At 43.7% G+C, this 25,660-nt stretch overlaps 1 protein-coding gene across 1 annotated transcript; it reads left to right on the forward strand.

The window, feature by feature from the left end:
* Positions 1–9,363: 9,363 nt before the first annotated feature.
* LPL (lipoprotein lipase) lies at positions 9,364–25,139 on the forward strand. The gene is made up of 10 exons (XM_027896196.1): positions 9,364–9,487; positions 16,222–16,385; positions 16,534–16,713; positions 17,312–17,423; positions 19,302–19,535; positions 19,770–20,012; positions 21,160–21,280; positions 22,090–22,272; positions 23,450–23,554; positions 24,507–25,139. Exons 1-10 carry the CDS (start codon positions 9,424–9,426, stop codon positions 24,550–24,552), a joined length of 1,452 nt encoding a protein of 483 aa, XP_027751997.1. The 5' UTR covers positions 9,364–9,423; the 3' UTR covers positions 24,553–25,139.
* The last annotated feature ends 521 nt before the right edge of the window (positions 25,140–25,660 follow it).

Here is a 25,660-nt window from a genome sequence, read left to right on the forward strand (position 1 = left end):
TGGAAAGTAGTTGGATGCTTTTTTGTCAGTGAGACAAAAAACCTCACAGCTGAAGTACCTAAGACCAGAGACATTTATTAAAACCATCAGTGATCAAAACTACTTATTAAATAAAAAAATATTCAATATTTAAATTTGATTTCAAGAGCTAGGTGGTCATTTCCTTTTCTACTCTTTAAAAACCAAATTCAAAAGGAGGTTCCAAAACAGAAAGATTTAAAAATCAGTGTTTTGCTTTAAAAAGTGTCAAAACAAAAAGTTTGGATGGAATTACTTTTCGACCTTGAGCAATTTAGTTAATTCAGCCCCAAACTGCAAAATACTGTGTTTGAGTCATAACTTAACTTTTCAAAGCCAAGAACTATTTAGGTTGAAAATACTTTGCTAAGCTCTACTTCTGCCACAAAAGAGAAGCCCGCAGCTGTTTCATCGTGAATTATCCATGGAGCACTGACTCCTTCCTTCACCATGCCTAATCAGCCCCAAATTTGCCTTCATCCATTAGCTTTGTTTGCTCTGTTGTCTGTCTCTTCTTTATCTTGGGAAGGAATAAAGGTGACAGCCCAGAACCAAACAAGGCAGCGACTGTCCTGTTCAATTGCCTGCAAAGCAACTCAGAGGGTCGTTCTCCCCTCTGATCAGAGTCCTGTAATGTCCCTAGAACACAAGAAAAGATTTTTTTTTAGATTTCCCTTGTGAAATGAAAACTTTATACAGGAATAGTTTTTAGCATGTCCACAGATGAAAGCTTCTTTAAGGCTATTTTTTCCTACAAAGCTTTTTTTTTTTTTTTCTTTACAGGTTGTTTAGGATAAGAAATACAGGGATCGAAACAGTGATTAAAAAAAAAAAAATCCCTGCCTGGCTGAGATGACAAACCATAGTATCCAGATATAAACCACTGAGGAAATCAGAGAGTGGCTTTCCACTAGTTTGCTGGTCAACATAAATAAATAATAAAAGAATTATTCAGTAAATCTGACTGGAGATTAGCAAGCAAGAGAAAACCAGTGGCAGCCTGTGAACTGTTCACTAGTCCTAAAAGCAGTTGGAACTTTCAGGAATGCTTCTTATGGAAGCATGTAGTTTTTTGTAAGACTCCTTTTCCAGTCCTGCAATTACTTACGACTCACAGGTTGCATTACAGAAGAGTAAATGTTTAGCCTTCATGGCCACAGAGAAGAATTTGATGTTGAGAATGTTAAACCTCAAAGACCAGAAGACAAATAAAAATTACCTCAGCATTTGTCCTTTGAAACAAAACAAAGCAAGCCCAACAGTTTTTTAAGCTGGGCTCAGAAGTATTCACTCTTTCTGCTGTTAGTATTCTCTCAGGCCTGTCAGTTCAACCCTGTACCTCAACCACAACACTCAGAAAACCACAGGGCTTGCATACATACACCTCTGCTTCTCCATGTGGTGATGTGCATGGATGGTTCATGCACAGGCCCATCTCTCTTGTGGCAAGGGGCAGTGTCATCCCATTCCCAGCACCTCCTCATGTTTGCTGCAGTAACACTTACAGCTGGGTTAGGTGATGACCTGAACTCATGATCACATCTAGGTCAGGACTGCTGCCAAAGAGAGTCCTCATTTTGTCCTCGTGGGTGCATAAGCATCAAGCAGCCAAGCATCTCCAGAATGGCTGGTAATTGCAGATATCCTTTGAAAAAGCCATCTCTCTTAGGAGCAATCTGAGCATGAGGAAGAGATAGGAACTGCCTCTTGCACTAAAATCTGTGCTAGAGCTCCTGGATGGGAAAGTGCTTGTTTGGTCCTGGACTGGAGGCAATCAGAGGCATCCAACGAGCTGAGTGGCAAGGCCGAGACCATCTGGTGGTTTGAGGGACATTTTGTGCAAAGCAGAATTTTGTCGGGTTTACATCAAAATGGCCTCAGGAAAGCCACAGCGCTTGGAAGGAAAACATAAATCAGCAGTGGAGACTTAACAATTTCCTTTAACTGGAGAGGAAGAGCCTAGCTCCAGCACAGAGCAGCACGGGGTGTGCTGGCTGAGGCAGCGCCCAGCCTGTGGTGTGCTTGGTGTGCTCCCATGCCCAGCAAAAGCTCAGCCCTCCCTGTGGTCTGAAGGGCTGGTGGGTGGCTGGAGCGCTGCCAACAGCAAAGCAGACGTGCTCCTGGGACCTTCCCACTGGTCAAGGGGAGTCTTCACTGCTTCTGCAACCCCCACCTCAGTTGTGCGAGTCCACAACGCTGTGTGCACCAGGAATTTGGGCTGATATTTTTTTTCCCCCAAGAGTTTCAGGTCAAAAAATCTTTTTGTGTTTGCTTTAGGTCAAAAAAACCCCAACTTTTTAATGTTACATGAAAAGGACTGAAAGCCCTAGCTCTCACTCCAATATAAAAAGTACCTAAGGATGTGAATGACTGTAAACATCTCAGCGCTGGAAAATTTGAGGAAGAAGTTCACTCAACAACAAAGGAACCAATATTCCTTAAAAAAGCTACATTCCCAGAGTTCTCATGGCATCAGAGCAACTGAAAATCAAGTTCACATGTCCCCAATTATTTAACAGGAATTCTTAAAATTCCCACAGGGGAAGTAATTTGAAACAAGCCACAGAGTTATTTTGCTTGTTTCCTGGGGCAAATTTATGTCATAGTTTGGTAGTTACAGTGTTATCAGCTGCCTTGGAAAAACAGGCTATGCTAATATGACCATTACCTAATTCATGCCTGGAGTCTGATCCTAGGAGATTTCTAAGCCTTTTAGTGATCCCTTGAATGGCCTCTTTATAACTTCAAACACAGGGACATTTACTGAGGTGGCCACAACAGTATGAAAACAGGAAGGTTTTTAAGAATAACCATTTTTGTTTGATTTCCTACCATCTATACAACTGCACACTTGTGCACAAACACACATGACTACTTTTTCACCACTATATACGAAAAACAAAAACTACCCAATGGACTTCCAAGAACAATCTGGGAGATGGGAATGTGGAGGAGATGAAGGTACTGGTGGAGCCCAATATCAGTGTCATCAGATGGAGGCAGAAAATACTTTTCCTGCTTTTTCATTATTTATTCTGGCGTTATACCCCTTAGGAAGGCCAGGGGGTGGGGGACCTGCCCTGCCAAAGGCATCTTGGGCTCTGGGTATCTTTCTGCCCCTGATTTTATACACAGCCTCGGGGCAAACCTTTTCAATGTTTGGTGCCTCAGCTTCCTATTCTCCCTGTAAAGTGCTTACTCATGACCTTAGGGGCTGCAGAGGATGGTTTCCTCTCCAGCAGCAACTGGGTTTCACTATCTGCTGTCTGGTATGGCCCCAGAGAAGCACTGAGGCACAGGAGCATTGAGTCAGGAGGAACATGTTGTCATGGACCATCAAACTGGCCACATTTCCATTTGCTCTGTGTGTGCTCTGGCTGGTGGAGAGGACCCTGCAGTGGACTGGCTGTACTTTCTGCTTCCAGGGCTGCCCTTGACACACAGAGCTGGTGCCTCCAGCCTGGAACATGCCTCTTCTGTGGTGTGCTATGTGGCAATGTTCCCAGTGACAGGCATGTGACTTGCACATTAAATGTGACAAACTGAACACTTTGTGACTTTAAAAACATAAAAAACCTTCCCCAGATTTGTGGCTACTGTGAGCAGATGACAATGATGGCATAATTTGGTGTCCTGAAGGCCAAGCTGATGTACTTCCTTCACAGGCTTCCTCTGAAAGAAGGCATCCCACAGAAAATGTGACTTTTCAACTTGGAGCATCCTGTCTATGGGAACTGAAGCTCCCCATGACCAGGAAATCAGGTCTGCCATTTTACAGGCTTCTCACATAGCTGGCCCTGTGTTTGGAGCTGATTAATGAATAGTGAGATCTTTTTGCTGCACCCCTGCCCTTTCTCTCCCCTTCTGTTCTTGTTTGTATCTCCTCTTTGTTGACATGTCTGAATTTTGGCAGGAATCTCTCTGGTACAGGGACCACAACAGAACATGTTCCTAAAAAGTATCAGCATACTTGTCAAGTAACAAGCATACTACTGAAGTAGAGCAATGAAAAATTAGGTGGAAATAAATATTATTTCTTGGTTATTTACATGTGGCAAATAGAATAGATCAGACAGGGAAGTTTTACTGTGCATTTGCAAACCTAGCCTGTTTTCTGTTCGTAGTTTGAAGACAAATCAATAACTGGGGTCAGGCTTTGCCTGAGATCATTGAAATCCCCGTGAGATGTAAACCTGATGCATAGAGAAGTCAGGAGCAAAAAAATCACTGAAGGATTACTCTGTAGTTCCTGGAGGAATGCACGATCGAGCTTTGACTACAGACGAGCTGCACTGTCCTTTGGGAGCACACTCCTCACTCCATGAACACTTGGGTTGGATGTCCACAGCAGGAGTGTTGGCCCATGTGGGCGTTTTTACTTACCAGTTGCAAAATCCCAGAGCAGCAATGCTAAGTCAGATGAAACTTTAAATGAAAATTAAAACAAATCCCCTTTGGGATGAGATGGAAATGTCAGCCCAAGGAGGAATCTGTTCTCAGTAAGTTGCGAGCAACCAAAGGAGATACAAGTTGGAATCCAGCCTTGGCTGCACCACACACCATCTGTCAGCCTTGCAGAGTAAAATAAAGGAAAAGCAGAGTATGTGCAAGTATCCTCTCCCTCGCTGGAGAGCCCAGGGGCCGGAGAAGTGGCTTGTCTTCCCCGATACATTTCTTGAAAGGAAAATGACAGATTCATTTCCCCACAGTGGTGATGCTGTGCATTGCTCTCCCATCCTACTCGCTTCTTCCCTTGGCAAGCAGGGGCACAGACTGCCAGGCTGGGACCTGAGTGAGAAGGCTCTGTTCCCATGGTTAGAGATACAAGTTTAGCAAATTGCAGGAGAAGAACAAGAGAGAGCAGGGGGATGCTGAAGTCTCCCCATCGGGCACCCTGCTGGCAAAATGCAGGGGCTTGCTTCTGCCCTTATGGGCGCCTGAGCACTGCTGGTACTGAGCACTCTCAGTCAGGCTAAAGCTCTTCTCTCTCTTCTCCCCCCTGCCCTTGTACATTTTTGTAACCTTGCAAAAGTTTCAGACAACGTCATCTTTAACCTACTGGAGGCAGGACCCGGGAGCCACGTGAGGGATGGCGAGGAGGACCACGCTGGGTCAGCACACCAGCCCCATGGCCAATGAGCAGGGAGTTGGACTACACTCCCCTACGTGCCACCCCGAAAGGGGTGCCGGAGTGTCTCCCCCTTGGCATTGCATTTTGAAAGATGTGTCTGGCGAGACAGCTGGCTGGCTTTGGCAGGCACTGCCCTCAGTGTGATCATTAATTAAAGCACAGTTGAGAAAAGCATAGCATAAGCTTAGTCTGCAGCCGGATCTGCAGCTCACTAGCAGAGCAGGGCATCCTGCTCTATTCCATACCTCTTTTTTTTTTCTGAAGGAGTTGGTGGCTTACACTGTGTACTGCAAATAAGAGCGCGGGGTGAAGAGGAATGAATCCTTGTGCTAATCAGTGAGAAAGGGCCCTGTCTGAGAGATAAGGCAACCCAGGAACAGAACAGCAGGTCATATCACTGCAGTAGAAAGGATAAGCAAGGCAAGACATAATAGCTAAAGGCTATTTTATACAAGCCTCCTCCTGCTGCCCCCGTGGCACCAAAGACTAAAAGAACCACTCTGCAAAAGAGAAGAGTGAGAAGGAGAAACAGGTGCCCTGCCTATTGCAGTCAGAGCTGCAGCTGCTGCGTATCTCCCCCTATTTCTATGCCTCTAAGCTGAGCTCTTCCAGGTACCAACACTGAAGCTGCACATATTGTGTTCCTAAAGACACACAGCTGCTTCCTGCTGTCACCTTTCCCACTGCTGCCCATTTAGGGAGATGCAAGATGACCAGAACACACCAACCTTCCTGCAGCTGTAGCTCTCACCCGCCTGCCTGCCACTGGGGTACCTGCACCCCACGCTCACTGCCACTGTGGAAAAGTAGGCAAATAATGTGCCACAAAAAGGACCTGTTGATAAGTGTTGGTGGGACAGGCTTACTAAAGTCACCTTCAAGCCCCTGGATGGTTTGATGCCACGTTGCTCCTTCCTCAGAGCAAGGAAGTAACAGGACAAGAGGACCTCCACTGCATGTAAAGTTATTGCTGTAGCCCAATTATTGATTGTTGAAACAGGCAGGGAAGAGTAATTTTTTTATCCCCAAACTGGAGTTTCATTAAAAATGGCTGGTTTTCAGAAATAGATTTTAAGAAGCATTTCATCTTTGAACAAACTTAAAGCAGGAGAAAATAATTCCTTTGTTGTTGTTGTTGTTGTTTCTTTGAACTTACTAGCATAGAAATCACATGGAAGGTCATGGAAGCTCTTTGGCTTTATTGTTACCATTTTGCTTCTGGGGAGAAAGAGAAAATTCGAATATTTAAAGGAGGGAAAAAAAAAAAAGAAAAAAACTCCCCCCAACCATGACTTCTTACTTACTTGTATTTCCTAGTCAGAAGGAGACCAGAACATGTTTTTTTTCGCTTGTTTCTAAGCAGATGCTTTTGTTGGAAGACCTCTCACCCTCAGCTATCAGATCTTTTATATTAATAGAATTAAAGCAGCACAAAAATGTTCAGTGTCGTGTTGTGTCACACCCCGCCTCTCCCCTCCTCTCTGTGTTTCAAGCTCTCTTTGGAGAATTGCTGTGGAAATGACATTTTGGGGTTGGTCCTCCCCTTGCTTGCTATTGTATGAGGACAGTGAATCTGCTCGGGGTTTAGCACAGCTGCACCACACAAACCACTGCTGCCCTCATTGTGTTGGAGAAACTTGTGGGCTTGTTTGGGGTTTAACCTTCTGCGTGGTCTGTGGGCGCAAGCACCAGCCCTAGTTATGCAACTCCTATCTCCATTCCTCCAGGCTTTCCCCTGCTCCTTATTAGAAACAAGGTGTTTTAGCTCTCATCATATCACCTTCTACCCACTTTGGAGTCCATGAACACTAAAAATCAGGCTGCGTTTTACAGACGGAGTTGTGCTTTCCCCTGTAGGATTATGGATTTTGCAGAGGAAGAGGAACGCAAGTCCAGTTAATGATTGCACTGAAGCACCTTGAGTTCATGCCATGGAGCTGCTTCTCCATCTGATCATGATTATGTGCAAAGGACAATAAGATTTTAAACGCTGGAAAATATGCCGAGTCTCATCTATTTCAGGTTATTTTGCATCTCAATTTACAACAGACTTAGGCAATTTGCTCAACATCTGAGGAACCAGAATTATCCCCTTCCACTGCGTTTCATCACTTGAAAGTTTTCTTTCAGTGTTTTGATTTTAATCTTCCTTTTTTTTCTTTTCTTTTTTAAGTGGAGACTTTGCATAACTCTTTCCTAAGTACATATCTCTATGTCTTAAAATGTGGCATGAGCACGAACAAAAGTTATGCAAATAAGCATTTCAGTGAAACAAATTACATTTAATTCTGAGTAGTTTGTTAATCTGCCTCCTGCCCTTGCTGTTGATGGGTTTCACAATCACTATAGGGAATTGACTGAAAGTCTGACTATAGTCTGTGGATTTGCAGATGTTAGTGGGGGCCAGTAGTCCATGCAGGGCTGGTGAGCCAAGCATTGCTACTGCTCCTTTCTATCTGCTTAATCTGATTCTATAAGCAGTTAAAACTACACCACTTCTTTTCCCACAGTCATACTGCAATGCAAGCTATTTTTTCTGCAGTAGCCATGGGTGTAATTGTGCAAACCAGGAGACTTCATGTTCTGTTTCGCTCTGATGGGGTTGGTAGCATCACCTGTTGATTAAGGTGGCCTGACAGTCTCCCTTACAGCAGCTTGCCTTAAAGTGTTTGTTCTTTTAGTTTGCCAGATGCTGCCATCAGGGAATGGAATTTTCTAGGAAGGATGTCTGACCCTAGATAGAGCCAGGCTGATTTCTAAGGGGGAAATTACGCTATCGAGTTTCAACCAAATTAGATCAAGACGAATGCATTGTTTAGTCCACACTGGGAAAAGAGAAAGACATGAGAAAATTCTTGCTATTGTTTTGACAAAAGCGTTTCAAACACCAGGTGTCAGAGGATATGCTTGGTACTTAGCAAGCTGCAGAACAAACCATGCTTTTCCTGTCTCACACCACCACTATCCTCTGGTGAGTGACATTGGTCTCTCCTTGTTCCCAGCCTTTTCACCTCCAGTCCTCTGGCTCTCACTACCCTCACCCTTTGTGTTAGCTCCCCCTCCCTGCCACCCGGTTGCCTCAGTGGAAAAGAAAGTCTCAGCATGAACAGTTTGTACCCTCATTAAGTTCTTCCAGTGCCTTTTGTGTAAAAATAGATATGAATTGATGGTGGAGGAACTTCTAGTAGTGTTTTGAGGGAGATGTATTCTCACTTACAGATGTTACTGGCCTTTTAGTGAAATCTGAAGTTGGAAAGTGACCCAGTTGTGCTACACTTCAGCTATTCTTATTGAATAGCCTCTCTAATATAAACCAGATATATTTTAGTTTCCAAAGGTGCCTAGTATGAGAAAGATCAATTACTCTCGAAGCGAATCAATCCCATTTGCTTCACGATGCAAAACCCAGGGAGTCCTCATTCCCTGTGCCATAAGCTTCTTTATGAAGTTGGCAACGAACTGCAGAAGGCAATGAAAACTGGTATTTTGTTAAATTAATATTCTTACATAACTGATCTTTCACCCGGTGGTCACCGACGCCAGCCTCACTGCAAACCGCGCTTCCGAGAGGAGGGCAGAGAGAGAATCAATTTTTCTCTCTCTCGGGAGCGCAGATGGAGCCCTCCAGAGCGAATCAAGTTATTCTCCAAACTCGTATCCCCTCGAGTGCTGCCAAAACAAGGTTTCGGCAAAGGCCCCTCACGGGCACGGCAACGAGGAGGCGGCGAGCAGCGGGTTACTGGTGCAAAGGCAGGAGGATGAGGAGGTGGAGGCCACACCACGGGCAGGGAGGGCCAAGGGGCAGCATCCCGGCGGTGGGGGCAGGGCTGGCCGGGTGGATGCGGGTGGGCTGTGCGGGGTCAGCCCGAGGTGGGGGCGAGTCGGGGCCGAGGGGTCCGTGCCGGTGTCTGCGCTGCCCCCCGGGATGGGGATCAGGCCGGGATGGGAATTGGGACCGGTCCGGCCCCCCAACCCTTGCCCCGCCCGTCCGGCCCCGCCCCGCCGCGATCTCCCAATGCCCGCGGGGGGCTCATTTGCATATTTGCATATTGTCGGGCACTTAAGGGGCCGGGCGGGGCGCGGTGCTGGAAGGGCTTGGCGGTGCCGAGTGTTCTGGGGACGCTCCTGCCGCCGGCCGTGCCCCACCACTGGTGTTTAGTTTTCGTCAGTTTTTAAAGCCCCAAAAGTTACTTTTTAATATTTCTCTTTTTTTTTATTTTTTTATTTAATTTTTTTTTTTTCGCCGAAACTTCTGCGCCGCGAAAGGAGGAGGGATGGGGAGGAAGGTGTTCCTGGCCGTTCTCTACCTCTGCCTGCGCTTGGTGCCGGCTCTCGGCGGTGAGTCCGGGGGCGGGGGATCTGTACCGAGACCGGGGGCTGCCGGGCCTGCCTGCCGCTTTTGGGGAAGGGGGAAACGCTGCCGGCATGGCGGGAAAAGGGAGTTTGCAACCTTTCCTTTGTAAAGCGCTCCCGGGGTGTTTGGGATACTGCGGGACCCGGGTGTCGTGAAGTGGCCTCAGAAGGCGCTGGAGAGTGATACTGAAGGGGGGTCCTGCATCCTGTTAGGAGAGATGTGGAGCCTCTTCCCCAGCCGGAGCTCAGGCACAGCCTGCCTGGCTGATGGCACGAGTTGTCATGGCTTGGGATTTGTCTTTTCCCCGCAAGCAAGGTGGCTTCCAAGCCTCCCTTGCTCCCGCAAGGGTTGGCACACCTGTAGCATCACGGTAAGGTCCCTTAGCCCTCCCCTCCGCTCTTCATGGGACTTCCATCCATTTCCTACGGTTCTTGCTCCTAGACAAGGCAAGGCTGAGTTCCTTTGGCGTCATGATAATCTGTCTGAGTCGTAGTTAAATGCTCGTAATGCAGCAGAATCGATTAGGGAAAAAGTGAGCAGAGAGGTGTCCTCTCGCCGTGTCTGTGGATTCACTTAGGGCTGTGCTTGCACTCTGCCTGTTGCACCTGCAACAGGAACCCCCCAGGCTACGGGGAGAGGAACATGTGGGCATGTTGACTGCTAGATGTTCACTTTTGCTCTCTTGGTTAATCACACCACGAGTGAAGCTTTTATGAGCGTTTGTTTTAGGAGACCATTACACCCCAAGCTTATGTTAGCAGTGCCCTGTCCCAGGCTACTTTCTTGCACTGATCTCCCACACACTGTGTCTATCTTTAAAAGACCATGGCCTTAGAAGAAAATGTGGTTGTAGCTCTTAGACCTGCTGTCTGATACTAAAATGGAGTGTATAACCTGCTGTTTCTTCTACTGTGGATGATTTTGTTATTGCTTTGTGACAAGGAAGCCGAAGGGAAGTATTTAAAAGTAAGAGCATGGGGTGCTAGGGCACAGCCAAAGAAATGTGTGTTTTTTCTTTCAATCAATCTTGTGCCATCAGAGACAATGAAAACTAGTTTTCATCACAGTATCCAAATTGTATACAGTAAAATAACTACCTTCCAAGAGTAAGCTTTCATCCCCACAGGAACTGACTTGTTACAGATGTACTAATAATATTCATTATTTCTCTGTAGGAACAGGTTATATGGAAGCAGATTGTGTGTTCATCCTAAAGTTATGCAAGCCTTCAGTCCCACACTATTTCTTGCACACCACAGTAGAAAGTGCTTTGAAACCATGGAAAACACATGATCCAGCCCTTCAGGAATCCGGAGTATTTAATAAACAACACACAAAAAAAATATTCTAGGTGAAGACAATGTTGGTGTTACAGGAAAAGATAAAAACATTACTAGGAATACATTCTGATCCCTGTTTTTATCAATGTAAATTTAAAGTCAGCATATTTACACTGTTCTGTGTTGTGAGCTAGTGAGTTTTGCTATGTCTGTGTTTGGGGTAGACCTACCAGGACAGCTGTGATGTGGCCTTCCCAGAAACAGTGCTTTTCTGAGAAGGCACAGAGGTGAGACTGTCAGGCATGAAAAGTGTTCTGGAGATTAGCATGACCATTAGTACTCCTCTCCTCTGTGCAGAAGTACTTGCATGCCAGGGCTTTCTCGTGTATCCTTTCCTCTTAACTACTACAATGTCTGACAATGGTTGCATTTTAATTGTCTTGGGCTAATTCCAGATATCCCTGGAGGGACTGATGGATGGCAAGAGCTCTGCTGGGTTGAGTTATGAGCATCCCAACTGCAGCTGAGCAAGGATTTGACAGGGAGTGCCTTGGAGAGAGGCACCCATGTGCACAGTGTGAGAGCAGGAGTTTGCCAGCTGCAGGACTTGAGCTGGGAGGTCCTTGCTCATTGTCTGAGGTTGTGCCCGGTAGCTTTTCAAAGGGGGTTGCTCTTTCCATTTGTGTCCACCTGTGAAGCGAAGCAGAACGTGCTCTCAGGGTTCTGCCACTAGGGAATACATAAATAAACTTGAAGTTGTAATTTTTTTTTTTACAGCAAGGTTAAACAGTAACCTGACTTGTGAGGTAGGTTCCCTGGGATTGCAACACACAGTAGTCTGCTTTCAGTTTAGAGTGTAGATCAAATTAAATGGTAACAACTTCTGTGATACACCCCCTTTATTACAGCTGACAGCGAGTGTCCTTCAGAACTCTTAGGAATTCAGTATGACTGACTGGTGGATGATCCTAATGCTGGCTGTCAGCTGAGGGTGGAGTTAATCCAGTAAACTATAGCTGGTGTTACATGCAGATGTTTGCTGCTGTGCATGCCTCTGTGGGCATGCAGTCTAGCAATACAATTTCAAGGATCTTTGTACCTACCTAATAGTATTTCCATTTCTGAGTACGTAATGCTAGGAAGTTGCTGTTTATCAAAGATTCCCTTTTTGAAAACGTAGCTTAGGTGCACTCATTCTGTCAAATGCATTGTTATATTTTGGCAAGCTGTGTCCGATGTGGGCAGTTTAACTTCTGGTTAATATTCCAGATGTTGTTACTTCCTCAAAACTCTCATTCTCCACCCAGCTGACCAGGGATAAACAGTTTTCACAATCAAAATAATTTGCCAGGTTGCCTTGGGCTTCCTGTGAAGTAAACTTGAAACTGAACTCTCCTGATTACTGTGTCAGAATGCTTAAAGTCAGTGGGGTGCTTTCAAAATTGGTAATTGTTAGGAGTTTCACAAGTTGCAAGTCAAAAGTGCAAGAAAGCTCGAACAGGAAAAATAGAACTATTGACTTTTCCCGGTTTCTAAGCTTTTTCTTTCCATACTCTTGAGTTCTGTGAGATTCTCAATACCTTGATGCTCAGGACAGCTTTTTTGCTATGAAAACTGAGACTGTTGAAGTGGTGGTGTAAGGAACACATCAGAAAAGTTTGTGGAGCATGGTAAAATGGTGAAGTTTGGCAGTGCAGCCTGTAGGTTGTTAGAAAAGCCAGCTTGCATCTGAAATTGGTCACTTAATCCTTTTCCAGTTCCCTTAGTAATGCCTTTGTGTAGGTCACCTTGTTAACTGTAACCACATAGCAGTGGACAGAAAATTTTCTTTTGCAGCAGGGGCTTGTATTTTTAACTGTGTGCCTGGAAGCTTTTGCAATATAGAACACATGCTGTTATAACTCTTCTGAACTAAGTCTGAGAAAGTGTGGTTTTTAGCAAAAGGATGGAATTGTTTTGTCTACATGTTTTTACCTCCAGGTATGTTTTTCTCCAAGGCCTTGCTTAGAAGTGGACTTGCATTCTTGTCTCAGGGTGTCTTCTTTATCTATGTTATGGAAAATGTGATGTGAATTCAGATATATTTCTATTCAGATATATTTCTGTTCACCTTTCAGAAACACACTGAAAACTCCCTTTTTTTTTTCTGCTTTAATTAACTTGAGTTAAAGCGTATTATCAACTAAACAGGGGTGACTGTGCATTGACTGTCTCTCCATTTCTCTGTGTAAAGAATGACACCCAACTGATTGACTGATTCAAAAAGACTCTTTGCTTTAAATCTATGAGGAGACTGTCTGTGGCAAAAATCTATGCACGACAGAGTTCAGTGCTGAATCATTTCTACAAATAGACCCAAGATACATTATGAGATAACAAAAGCAGAAGTGGTAAACGCTAGTTTTCTGAAGTGATATGCTTTGTAACTTCTCTGCTTCAGGTTTAAAATGTGGTTCATGTAGATGTTGGTTCGTGTGGTGAGTGTGTGCAGACTATGCATTCCTCTATATTTTATTTCTAAAACCTAATCTGCAGAAGGTGGGAGGTGAGGTGGTACCACAGCATATGTGCACCACAGTGTAAGGTGTAGACAAGTTATCTTAAGCTCTGAACCAGACAGAATTTGCAAAGCCAAACTCAGGCAAATTCTGAGGATAGCTCCTCAGCACACCATGAAGAAGTCTGTAACAAACCCCACCACACACACACTTTCCTTATCCAGAGGGTATCTTTCCTGCTGGGAACTGACCATATGTGGTCATTAGATAACATTATGCTTTCTGTGGGCATAAGATGATAACAGTAATTTCTTCTGACTTTCTAATTCCTCCTACAACATAGTTAAATGAGCAGAGTGGCCACCTGCCACTTCCCTAACTCATGGGCTGCTGCTTTGCAGCTGCTGCTTTCCTGGTGGTGACTACATCTCAGTGATTTTTGTGTCCTTAAATCCCTGCCAAAAGTTTTTAGTCTGAAACACGAATATTTATGAAGCAATTACCACATCTTCAGTGGTAGATGCCGCTGTGATGCAATCTTTCTAAGTCTGACACGCTTTTCTAAGTGTACCCTTAAGTTAGGTGCACTTCAAATTGTAAATTTCCTATAAGCCCGTTTTCCAAAGAGTTTTGGTCTGAACTTAGATGCAAATTCTAGCATGTGTTTGTAATTGAAAACACACTACAAGACAGGATTTCAATGTAATTTAGATTTTGGATGATTATCAGATGATAAGCTGATGATTATCAGAAGGGAAATGATATCTAAGTATGAAAGGAAGCACTATTAACTAGTGTGCAAGTGGACTATTCTTGTTCACCTTCCTGTGCTAGGTGGGAATATACATAACTGAAAGTCCTTGCATTGCCTGCCTTACAGTTGAAAGCTGTTCTTGTTCCTTTCATGGTTTTACTGATTCACTGCTGAGGGAAAAGTTATAGTTGGTATTTAACCAATCAGCCTTTGGGACTTCCCCTTTTCCGGCTAAAAAAGTAAATAATATAAATCTAAAGATTTATTTCAGAAAGGTTTGTTTTCCACACTCAACTGATGTAAAAAAAAAAAAAAAAAAAAAGAAATTTTGAAAGTGTGAAAGTATAGAAAAAGGGCAAACATTTGGTTAGTTTGGTAAATTTAGTTTTCAGTAGGTAGATGAAGTGTTATGTTTAACATTATATGAATACTTGTACTGATTTGGAGAAAGGTATTTTCCATAGACTTTATCCTTCCTTTAGGGGAGAAGAGGCAGGAAGGAATCCTCACTGTAATTATTCTGGATTAGCTAGCCGGCCTAGTCCAGTCAAGGTCAAAACCTAAAACTGAGCATTGCCTCTGTGCATTGAACAGTTCTTATTCCCCTGCATGTGCTTTGCTTTTGAGAGATGAGAAATCCTGATGAACTCAGGCCGTGTTAGGCCATTGATTACAGGTGACAAGTTTGTCTGGGACTTGTATGTAAGCATGTATTGCAAGGCTGTGTGCTGGTTTTAGACCTCTTGCTTTAGACCCTGATTTCTGTGACCCTCCAAGCACAGCAAGAACTTCCCAGACTTTATAGAGCTACCTGAGGGTTGGGTGAGTCCAGGCATAAGTTGTGCCCTGATGACTGGTAGCTCAAATGAGAAGATGAGAACCTGCTTCAGAAAAAAAAATGAACTATTAGCTGTTCATCACCCAAGTGATGCAGCACAACTTTATGGATAAATGTAAATCTACTAATTATCGTAGAAAACCTCATCTGCAATGGGAAAAAGAGGGGGAGTGAAAATCTGTTTTGCTTGCCTGTCATGTGGTCCTTATTTGTCCCTTTGCATTTCTTTTAGTGGCTTGGAGCCATTCATTATTGTGTCTTTGGGAGTTTGTGAAATCTTGGTGGTCATGATGCCAGGAAACACAGCTCTGGGTTGCTGAAACACAACTCAGGACAAAGTTGGCCTGAGTTCAACTGCACTTGAAAAACAGGCAATCCGTATTTTCTAAACTCAGGTTGCCAAATTGGGTCTTGGGTTTTGAAAAGTCCAGTGTTAATTAGAGGGTCTGTTGGATTTAGAGGTACTTAAGTATTGAATCAGACGTGCAAAGGGAAGACGTTAAGTTTTTTCCCCGGACAAAAGAAGTAGTGAGCATGAAGCCTAAAGTCACTTCTATGCCTTGGAGCAAAAGTAATAAGTTTTAAAGCTGAGAGCTGGAGGGAAGTGATCTTTGCAGGCCATCACATACTTTGTGGTGATCTTCACCTCCCTCCCCATCCTGGGATTCAAAATAGCTTCAGGTAGATGAAGATATTTTCTTGCAGCTTATTTTTCTGTAGCGAATCAGATGATCTGAAAATGTACTGCCTTCAAAGCACAGGCTTCTGTTTTGCTGGTTCAGTTCTCCTGATGGGTGTCTGATCTCCTCACCTGCTGTTTGTCAAAAATTAAAACTAGCATTTTGTTAAACAGTGGTGACTTCACAGCTCTTATTTTTAATACACTGAAGCTACTGGGTGCTATAAAGGACCTTGTTAGGCAGTGATTATTGATGAAGTGATGTGGAAGATACACCACCAAAATATGTAATAGTATGGTAGGAATTTGCTGTGTTCCTGCGTGACAGTCTGTGACTCTCCTGTGTGGTTTTCTGCACCCTTGTGGTAATTAATAGGTTTCCTGCTTAATGAAATGGGGAAAATACTGCCTCCTAAAAAGGATTCATACCTCTCTGACAGCTTGCCAGATTCTCGCTGTTTTAGCAGGACCTTAGAGGGGGAGCAATTTTCACCCTTTGATTTTTCTCTTTTTATGAGTGTTGTTTGTCCACTGAGTGCTGTAGGGAGTGAAAACCTCCTGTCCCACTGACCGCTCCAGATACCTCTCCAACACCGTACCTGTGACTTCTGAACTGTTTTGTCCTAGTACCCCTAAAACACTGCTGTGCTCTGTCATCTTGCGTTGCAGAAGCCGAAAACAATTTCGAGGGAATTGAGAGCAAGTTTTCCTTACGGACGCCTGCAGAGCCCGATGAGGATGTCTGCTACCTGGTGCCTGGGCAGGTGGACAGCCTGGCACAGTGCAACTTCAATCACACCAGTAAAACCTTTGTGGTGATCCACGGCTGGACGGTAAGACAAAGTGGGGGGAATCTCCCTTTTAGCCACCCTGCTGATAAACAGTGCTGAGCTGTCTGTATTTTACAGATAATGTTAATAGCTCTGTCTTTTTTTTTTTTTTTTTTTTTTAATTGAAAAACCTCGCAACCAACAACAACAGGTGACAGGGATGTATGAAAGCTGGGTCCCAAAGCTTGTGGATGCTCTGTACAAGAGGGAACCTGATTCAAACGTCATTGTGGTGGACTGGCTAGTTCGGGCTCAGCAGCACTACCCAGTGTCTGCTGCATACACTAAGCTCGTGGGAAAGGATGTTGCTACATTTATTGACTGGATGGAGGTAAGACATGTAGACACACCTCACTCACATTGTGCACGATATCCTAGGGGACAAAGCAGCATTTGCACGACTGTGTTAATCATCTTCTGTTGGGTAGATGGAGTTAAACTATTGAAGACAGTACTTCTGCTGGACTGGTAAAATTCCAGCTTTAAGTTACTTGTTATTTCTTACTCAAAAAGGCTTTCTATAGTACATTCCAGAAACTTCACCTTGTGGTCTCTGGAGCCCTGTGAGAAGAAGCTATGAAGGACAGATTCCTATATATTTTACAGCAACCAGCCCTTGGGAAGCAGAAATCTGCCCTTCCTTTTGGAAATACTTAAGAGATGCAGAAACTGGTGGAAAGGGAGTGGCTGAAAAACTTTAATATCATACACAGTCCTGTGTTCTGTCCTTCATTGTGCAGTCCTCTCTGGTTAGATTTTTGCCCTAAGTTAGTTAACTCAAGCGATCTAGTAGGGCACAAAACTATGATAAAATTATGATTACTGTGTAGTATTTCTTCTATTATTCACAGCTCAAAGAGAAATCCCAGTATTAACAAAACATTTTCTTTGGTGTCGTCTGACTTCAAACAAATTGTTCTCTTGAACAGGAGCAATTCAATTATCCTCTCAACAATGTCCACTTGCTGGGGTACAGTCTAGGTGCTCATGCTGCTGGGATTGCTGGAAGCTTAACCAAGAAGAAGGTGAACAGAATTACTGGTAAGAAAACCTGTGACTCTAGAGTGGAGAGCCCTGTCTCTTCCATACTGAAACATGTTTCTCTGAAAAATCACCAGAATAATTGTTGCTTGTTGACAGTACTTTGGTTCTGTGTTCATGCTTTAAATGAAACTGCAGGGGCAGTATTTCTGTGGTAGAACTGAAGGAGGTTTGGAAAAGAACAACCAAGGTGGGCGAGTGAGAAGCCTTGATTTGCTTCTTAGCAAGAAATGAGCGAGTAGGCCATGATAAGAGACTGGCTGGGGGGAATGTGGTTGGGTGGGACTGGTTAAATCCATGGCTTGGAGAGGTCACAGTATCTCTTGCAGCATGAGAGCTTTAGCTGGTTGTCTTCATCCAGGCAGTCATTCCTTGCAGCTGTTGGGAGCCATTCAAAAAGAAGAGGATCTAAATCCTTCTGCAGGGGATAATAGGACCTGCAGAACTCTTTGTCATGGAATGCTACAGGTGCAAGAAGTTTATAATGGGCTCAAAGGGAGCCTGGACAGATAATCAGAAAAGTTCCACTGTGGGGTATTAAAAAAATGAGTCATAACAGGCTCAAAAAATATTCTACGCTGAAAATAATACTGTGAGAGTTCTGGGAAGGAGAACAAAGCATAGACATGCCTGCCTTGTTGTTATGTGTGCTTAGATTGCTGTTTAAGGTGATTTTTGGAAACTGAGAAGTGTGCTAGATGAGGTGGAGTGCATGGCTACCCTGAGTCTGGTTTGCAGCCCAGGACCAGAAGAGCTGATTTCACTGACAAAGGAAATGCCAGCATCAGCAAGTGAGGCTAAGAAAATTGCTCATCTGTGGTGTCTTTGTTGCTGAGAGAACTTGGGAGCAGCATTCGAAAGGGAGCCTAGCTCCTGGCACCCTTTACTCTTTCACCTGAGCCTGGCTGTGATCCCAGATCCACAGACATGCTGAGAGGTGGGCTTGGCAGCAGTTGCATCTGGAAAGGTGGCATCCTGAGAAGGTGGCAGATTAAAATCAGGAGGCCAAAGGACTATCCTCTATCCTTCCTTTCTCTCAGCTGCAGGTTTGTTTTATTCACTGAGACTGTCAAATCACTGAAATGTCAGTAGCACTCTATTATGCTTCCCTTGGTGCCCAGGATGAGCCCTTTCCCTGGGAAAACAAAACCTTTGAGCAAAGGGAGCAGTGTTATGTGGTCCCTGAAGTCCTTACAGCAGTGGGGAGGCAGCTTAGAATGGGTGAAGTTAACCATGGTTGAACAACTCAGGTGCCTGTCCCCAGCTGAGGGCTACAGAAAAGACATATCCCTTCAGCTCTGCTTACAGCCATGTCTCAGGTAGTTGTCTGAATTCGAAAGATAGTACTTGTTCACTGGCAGAATAGTTCCATGTGGTTTTGATATCAGCGTTGCTGCAGTTTGACATTTTACCGAAATAATCCCCTTCCCCTGAGGCATGTAGACAGTGAAGCTCTCATTTGTTTCCTGGTTGTTCCCCTACCAGGGGGTTACTGGCAAGACATTTTTCCGTACTTCAGATGCTTCAGATACAAATTGTACAATTCTTGACAAGACGATGTTGAAAACACATTTATGAGCTTGTTTCTTCCATCCACTGGAAGTGCTACAACTCTGAGGAAGTTATCAGGGCTTCCTTACATATGTCTGCATGCACTTTCTTTTTTTTTTTTTTAAACAGTGACAGCGTTTCAAGGTTGTGTGTGTGTTTGATTCTCCTATACACATGAATGCTACTTAAGTGATCCCACTGTAATGTCTGCAGAAAAAGCAATGCCACATGCGATGTTCTGGCCCAGTGTGGTAGCTGAGTTTGGCATTTGTTATCAGTGTCAGTGTCTCTGACAGACAGCCTTTCTTTGTGGTCTGTTCCATAAAGGGCTGGATCCAGCTGGCCCTACCTTCGAGTATGCTGATGCCCCTACCCGCCTCTCCCCGGATGATGCTGATTTTGTGGATGTCTTACACACCTACACTCGAGGCTCTCCAGACCGCAGCATTGGGATCCAGAAGCCTGTTGGACACATTGATATTTATCCCAACGGTGGGGGTTTCCAGCCAGGCTGCAACTTGGGAGAAGCGCTCCGTCTGATTGCCGAGAAAGGCTTTGGAGGTGAGGTTGCTCTGAAACAAATGGTGTAAGGTTCAGAGGGGGATCTTCAATAGCTTCGTAGGTTTCTTGCAAGCCAAGGTCTCTGAGAGGCACAGGAAAGTGTTCTTTTAAGTGCTTTTTAAAGTCATCCTGTAAAGCCCAGCTCTGACATAGTGGATCATGCCTGTTGACAAGCATGGCTTAGGGATTCATACCTTTATATGAGTGCATATTACACTTTTTCATTCTTTCAAGATGTGGACCAGCTGGTGAAATGCTCCCATGAACGATCCATTCACCTCTTCATTGACTCCCTCCTCTACGAAGAAAAGCCCAGCATGGCCTATCGCTGCAACACAAAGGAGGCCTTTGAGAAGGGTCTCTGCCTGAGCTGCCGCAAGAACCGCTGCAACAATTTGGGTTACAAGGTCAACAGAGTGAGAACAAAGAGAAACACCAAAATGTACTTGAAGACCCGTGCTCAGATGCCCTATAAAGGTAGGTCCTGCCCTCCTACTGGTGAGCAAGAGTGGTACTTGTGCTGATCTGTGTGTCACGGTGGGCATGTGATGCAGATGATGATGTTGCTGCTTTGATGCCTGTGGTGAGCAGGAGTGAAGGTTGCCTCTTGCTTGCCATTGAGTGCAAGCTAAACTAAGTCTCAGAGAAGGCAGTGCCATCTTACTCAAGATATGGGAGTAGGGTATGAAAAGAAAGGTAATTTGTAACAAGTTTCTAGGTAGCAAAATTAAAAAGACTTACTCTGGGGCCCAATCGGCTTGGAACAACCGAGTCTTCTAAATTTTTCAGTATTATTCAATGAAATGAATTTTTACTATTGCCGGGGAAATAATCAGCAGAGCTTAGTCTGATAAGCAACTTATTTAAAGATATGCACCCATCCGACTTGTACCTTTTGTAGTGCCCTTGCTAGAGGAGTACTAGCCCTCACTAAAATATCACAGCACTTCTTGTTTCCAGTTGCCACAGTGATAGGTCTGAGAAGGACACTGCCAGAGAGAACAGGAAGGCTTTCAGCTGTGAAAGTAGCTTCCGAGTTGAATTTTATTTTTATTTTTTTTTCCCTCCCTAGCTTTGCCTGTACCCCATGGTACGTTTGTTGTGTGCACTGTGTGATGGACCAGCAATCAGAGGGCACATTCCTGCAGTGTTAGAACAGCCACAAGAGTGGCTGGTGTTCTATTGGCATTAATTGGCTTAATATGCAGTGTCAGTGGGTTGATTTTTTTTTTTTTTTTTTTAACCAAGGTATGAGGAGGGCACAACTCACTTCAAGTCAAGGATAGCAATTCTTAAACATTCAATAACATGTTTAAAGGTGATACTGCAGACTCTGGGGTTGCTGGAGTGGCAGGCTGAATTCAGAGTTTAGTTGCAAGAACTGCAAAGGTTGTTTTTTTTTTGTTTTGTTTTGTTTTTTTAATAGTGATTGTCTTACATACTAATATTTACCTCCTTTCAAAAATAATTCCTTGGATACCTACAGGGAACTAAGCTCCTCATTTTAGTGAAGTTGGCATGTTCCAACCTAGGATTTTCAGGTGGGGGGTTGGGTGGTTTTGTTACCAGCAGTCTTTTTGGAGGTTGAGTTTTCCTAATGGCATTTTCTTTTGCATTCTTCCAGTCTTTCACTACCAAGTCAAGATCCATTTCTTTGGAAAGACTAATATGACTAAGACAAATCAGCCATTCCTGATCTCTCTCTACGGCACTCTAGACGAGAGTGAGAAAATTTCTTTCACACTGTGAGTAGCTACAGAAACAATTACAGTGCAGAGCTCAGTTTACATAAACTTGTTAAAGCCCCAGATTAAAGTATTTTCTAGCTCCAGCTATAGAAATCTTACAGGGTCCTAGATTCTGCTCTTGTCCTTGGCTGAGGGTATGCATCCACTTCTGAAGCCAATGAACTGAGCTCTACAGGAGCTCTTCTTGATAAGACATCTGAAATATGGAAATGTGAAGTCTGACCTGTGAGTCAGCATGATAAGAGCTTTTCCTGTGCTTTATTTTTATTTCCACTATCTTTATGCCATGTTCCAACCGTGTTAAGCCTTCTTAAAAGGTTTCTTAAAACCTGGAGTTAACTGTCTGATGGGTCTGAAGGCCTCAGTGCAAAAGCTGAGGGGGACATGGGATTTTGCTCTCCCAGCTCTGCAAACAAGCAGAAATTCGTGCATACATCCTTGCACGTGGGCTGGCAGGGAATGGAGCTGGAAACCACCAAAGTCTGTTTTCTGCTCTGAGGAATCCAGTAATTGGTAGTGCTTGTCTGGCTTCTCTGAGAGCCACCAATACAGGAGAAGACGCCCATTGCCCAGCAGACTGTCCCAGGATTTCACCAGCCTTGCTGCAGAAAGCTTTTCCTTTTGCCTCTACAAAAGCTAAAGTGTTTTGTCCTTATTCTCCACCCATCAGAGCTATAAAGAAGGTTGCTTCCTTCTTCTCTAGAGTATAAGAAGTTGTGGTTCTTTCTCTCCTTAATTTCCTTTATCTGTCCAACAGTTTCAGATGAGTTTTTTTGCTTTTCTTTTGCTTATTCTCCTACTCACAGGCCTGAAGTCTCCTCAAACAAGACCTTCTCCTTCCTGATTTACACAGAAGTGGACATTGGGGACCTGCTTATGCTGAAGCTGCAGTGGGAGAAAGACACTTTCTTCAGCTGGACTGACTGGTGGACTCCTTTTACCTTTGACATCCAGAGAGTCAGAGTGAAGTCAGGAGAAACTCAGAAAAAGTAACTTGTTTTGATTGTTAAAAGCTTTGACAGTGATTCCTGATTTCTGGTATCTCACAGGGTGGGACAAACATTTGAGTCAATTAAGAGATGGGTGCAGCACTGATAGTCAGGGCTCCACTGGCATCAAACCACCACTTAGGTCAGCCAGGCTCAGTTGTTTGCTTCCGCTGGGATCTGCAATTTGTAGTCTTACTCACACGTAATTAATTTGCATATCACTGTCTCACCTGTCTCAGGTTAGCTGTAATAATGCAGGAGGGTATCTCCATGAACCAGCATCAGTGGTTGTTTGCAGTTTCCTCCTCCATTTTCACGCTGGGTATTTGCATGGGTTTTCTTGCAAAAAGGATTCTTAGAAAGGAGACTTTTAGAAGCCCGTCCAAAAGTGTGTTTGCACAAGAAATTTATTGCTTGGTTAAGCTGGATTTTCTTAGGAGTTGAATACTGGATGTGGAAGAAAACTGAAAAAAACATGACTGCTGTAGGACGTTGCTAATGCATGAATGCTGAAACATCAAAATTTGAACAGAGCTGCTTTGACATGAATCTTTTGAAATACCCACTCACTAGACATGAGATCTGTTTGTAGAACATGGGCCCAGAACAGAGTATGTGTGTCCCATGTGCAGTATAGTAAATAATAAGTTCTCTCTTTGAATAAACAAGGCAGTCACTTGATCAAAGAACGGTTATCAGAGCTGAACAAATAGAGGGGTGGAGAAAGTACTGATAAATAGAAAAGCAACTGCTCAGGTTTGCTGGAATTGACAACCTACTTCGTTTGCAAACATTTGAGCGAGTAAGGCTTTCTTCCAAGTTCATTCACCTGACAAAAAACTCGCGTAAGGACTGGTCGAAATAAGATTCGAGAGACTTTGGGATAGATCTTCTGCTGTTTTTTTTTAGCTACAAGAATATTTTATGCAAGATATCATAGTGAAAGTTATGGCTACATTTTCATGTCTATGCATAAACTGTTCACCTATTTTTATTGCGCAGTGTTTCTTCTGTCACAGAATTCTCACACACTTACAAAGTAGTAGTGCCTCACATGGCAAAGTATAAAGACTACTTCCAAGCAGCAGTCCTGTTTCTAAGGTTAAAAAGGCATGTCTGGCTCAAACATGTGATTTTTTTTTGTTTGTTTTGTTTCCCCTCCCAATATTTATTCCAGAGTGGTGTTCTGTTCTCGAGATGGCACCTCACGTCTCAGTAAGGGAGAAGAGGCAGCAATATTTGTGAAGTGCTCAGAACAACCTGCCAACAGGAAGAGAGGAGGGTATGAATGATCTACTCTTATTTTTGGGTTGTTGGGAACATGTGTGGTAAAAAGACTTCCCCACTAGTTAACTTTTGCACTAGTCCTCAAGGCTTCAGAATCATCATGACTCAGACTAACCTGAGGTTTGATTATGGCAGCTTTAGCCGCTAAAAAAACTATTAATTCGTTTCTCTGCCAACCATCTCCTTGTGTGGTTGTTGGCCTGTCTGAAAAGAAAGTACACTGCTTCTCAGATTCACACAGTGGCCACATATGAGTGACTATTAGAGAGGGTTTACAGGCAAGGCACTAGCACAAAGAGATCTACAGATGCCCTACACTTACTCTTAATGTTGAACATTGAAACGCCCCTACTGAGTTCAGTTCAGAGCTCTTCCTCCTCACTGGCCAGCAATAGATTTGGAGGCTGGTAGAGTAATGGAGCAGGCAAATTCAGGTACTCTTCTTGGCACACTGCGTTCTGCTGGCAACCATCATGTGAGTGACCTCCTGAGATATGCATCTCTGATTTGGATCAGAGACTGTGTTTAATAGCCCTCGGTGCACTTTAATATTTTTATCAACGATTTTTCTGACCCAGAGTAAACTTTCAAATGTGGGGCCAGTTTTCTTTGGACTTTATCCACTAAAGTTTGAGATAGAGTAGTGGTTGTATTTATTTTAGTTCAATTGCTGTGTGTGAAAGGTCTCATGGGGACACTTCTAGACTAAGATCCAACTCTGCATAAAAATGCACATGTGCTGGCCTTCACTCCAGGGCAACAACCTCAGGAGGCCTTGACAGCTTTGTGTATCTGATGTGCAAAATCAAGCAGAGGCCATGAGAAGCCCAAACACATAATTTATTTTCCTGATGAGTAGCATTTTTTTTTTTAACCTTTATTCTCAAAAATAAGAAGGAACAAAGTTCTTACATCTTCATCACACCTTTATATTTTTTTCCTCACAGTGCCAAGAAAGCCTCTAAAGAAAATTCCGCTCAAGAATCTGCCTAAGTGACAAGAATAAAGATTTTTCCACACTGGGGAGGAGGAGAGTCTGTTCATCCTTGTGGACTGGATGTTCAGTACCAAATATATAGAAATATTTATCCGCTGCTGGCTTTTTGCCTGCTATTCCTAGCTATCTTAAGAGACTTCTTGTAAGAAAGTCTCAGCATATGAAGTTACTAACCCTAAAGATGCATTATCCAAATAGTTAAAAACAAGAAGAAACCTGAAAAACAACTTGCCAAAGTCTTGAGTGCTGAAAAGGAATAAGTGATTTTGCTTAATCATGGTGCCTTGTGACAGGGTTTCTTGACATCAGATTCTCTACAGCAATTTTCTAGTATTTATTGAAAAAAAAAACAAAGCCCTGTACCTGTGGTGGTTGGTTTAATTTTTTTTTTTTGTTTGTTTGGTGTTTTTTTAGTGTTTTGGTCTGGGGTTTGTTTTCTTTTTTTTTTTTTGTTCTTTTCAGGAGTCTTTTGAAACTGGACAGAATTTTTTCTACTTTGGCTAACTGAATTTTTAGGTAGTTCAGTGGTGAGAATTCATTGTTTTCAAATGTGTTTTTAGCAAATAAGTAGGTTTCTCATGTGAAAAAAACCCAAACCAACTCCTTTGCTCTGTGTGTTACTAGAAGGTGTGAGGGCCTGACTTAATATGGGGATGAATTTTTTAGTTTGTGGTTGTGAATGTATTTTTACTGGGGGTAGATGCCAGTGCAGCTTAGCAATAGGTATGATGTGTTAAGCTTTTTACTTCTATGCAGCTTACCCTGGAATAAATAACAGTGGTAGGAAAAGGCAGCAATACACCAAGTGTCCTATGCAGACATCAAGCATTTTATCTGTGCTTTCTTTCTTTTTTTTTTTTTTTTTTTTTTGGAAATTAAACCATTTTAACCTCCAACACTGTGAATAAGGCACTGCAGAGGAATTGAGCTACCAGAAAAAAACGCAGGAAGCAGATCTATTTCCCCCCCCCCACTTGCTCGCATTCCGTGTGCCAGAACTGGGACAGTTTCCCTGCTCTTTGGCACCCGGCGTCACTCATGCAGCTGAGTGGCTGCTGTGTGCAGCTTTCAGTGCAGGTGAATCTCCACTCGACACGTGACAAA

Source organism: Empidonax traillii, unplaced genomic scaffold (assembly GCF_003031625.1).
Source record: "Empidonax traillii isolate 1590-97213 ecotype Southwest subspecies unplaced genomic scaffold, ASM303162v1 scaffold2:size4533513, whole genome shotgun sequence".
Classification (NCBI taxonomy): Eukaryota; Metazoa; Chordata; class Aves; order Passeriformes; family Tyrannidae; genus Empidonax; species Empidonax traillii.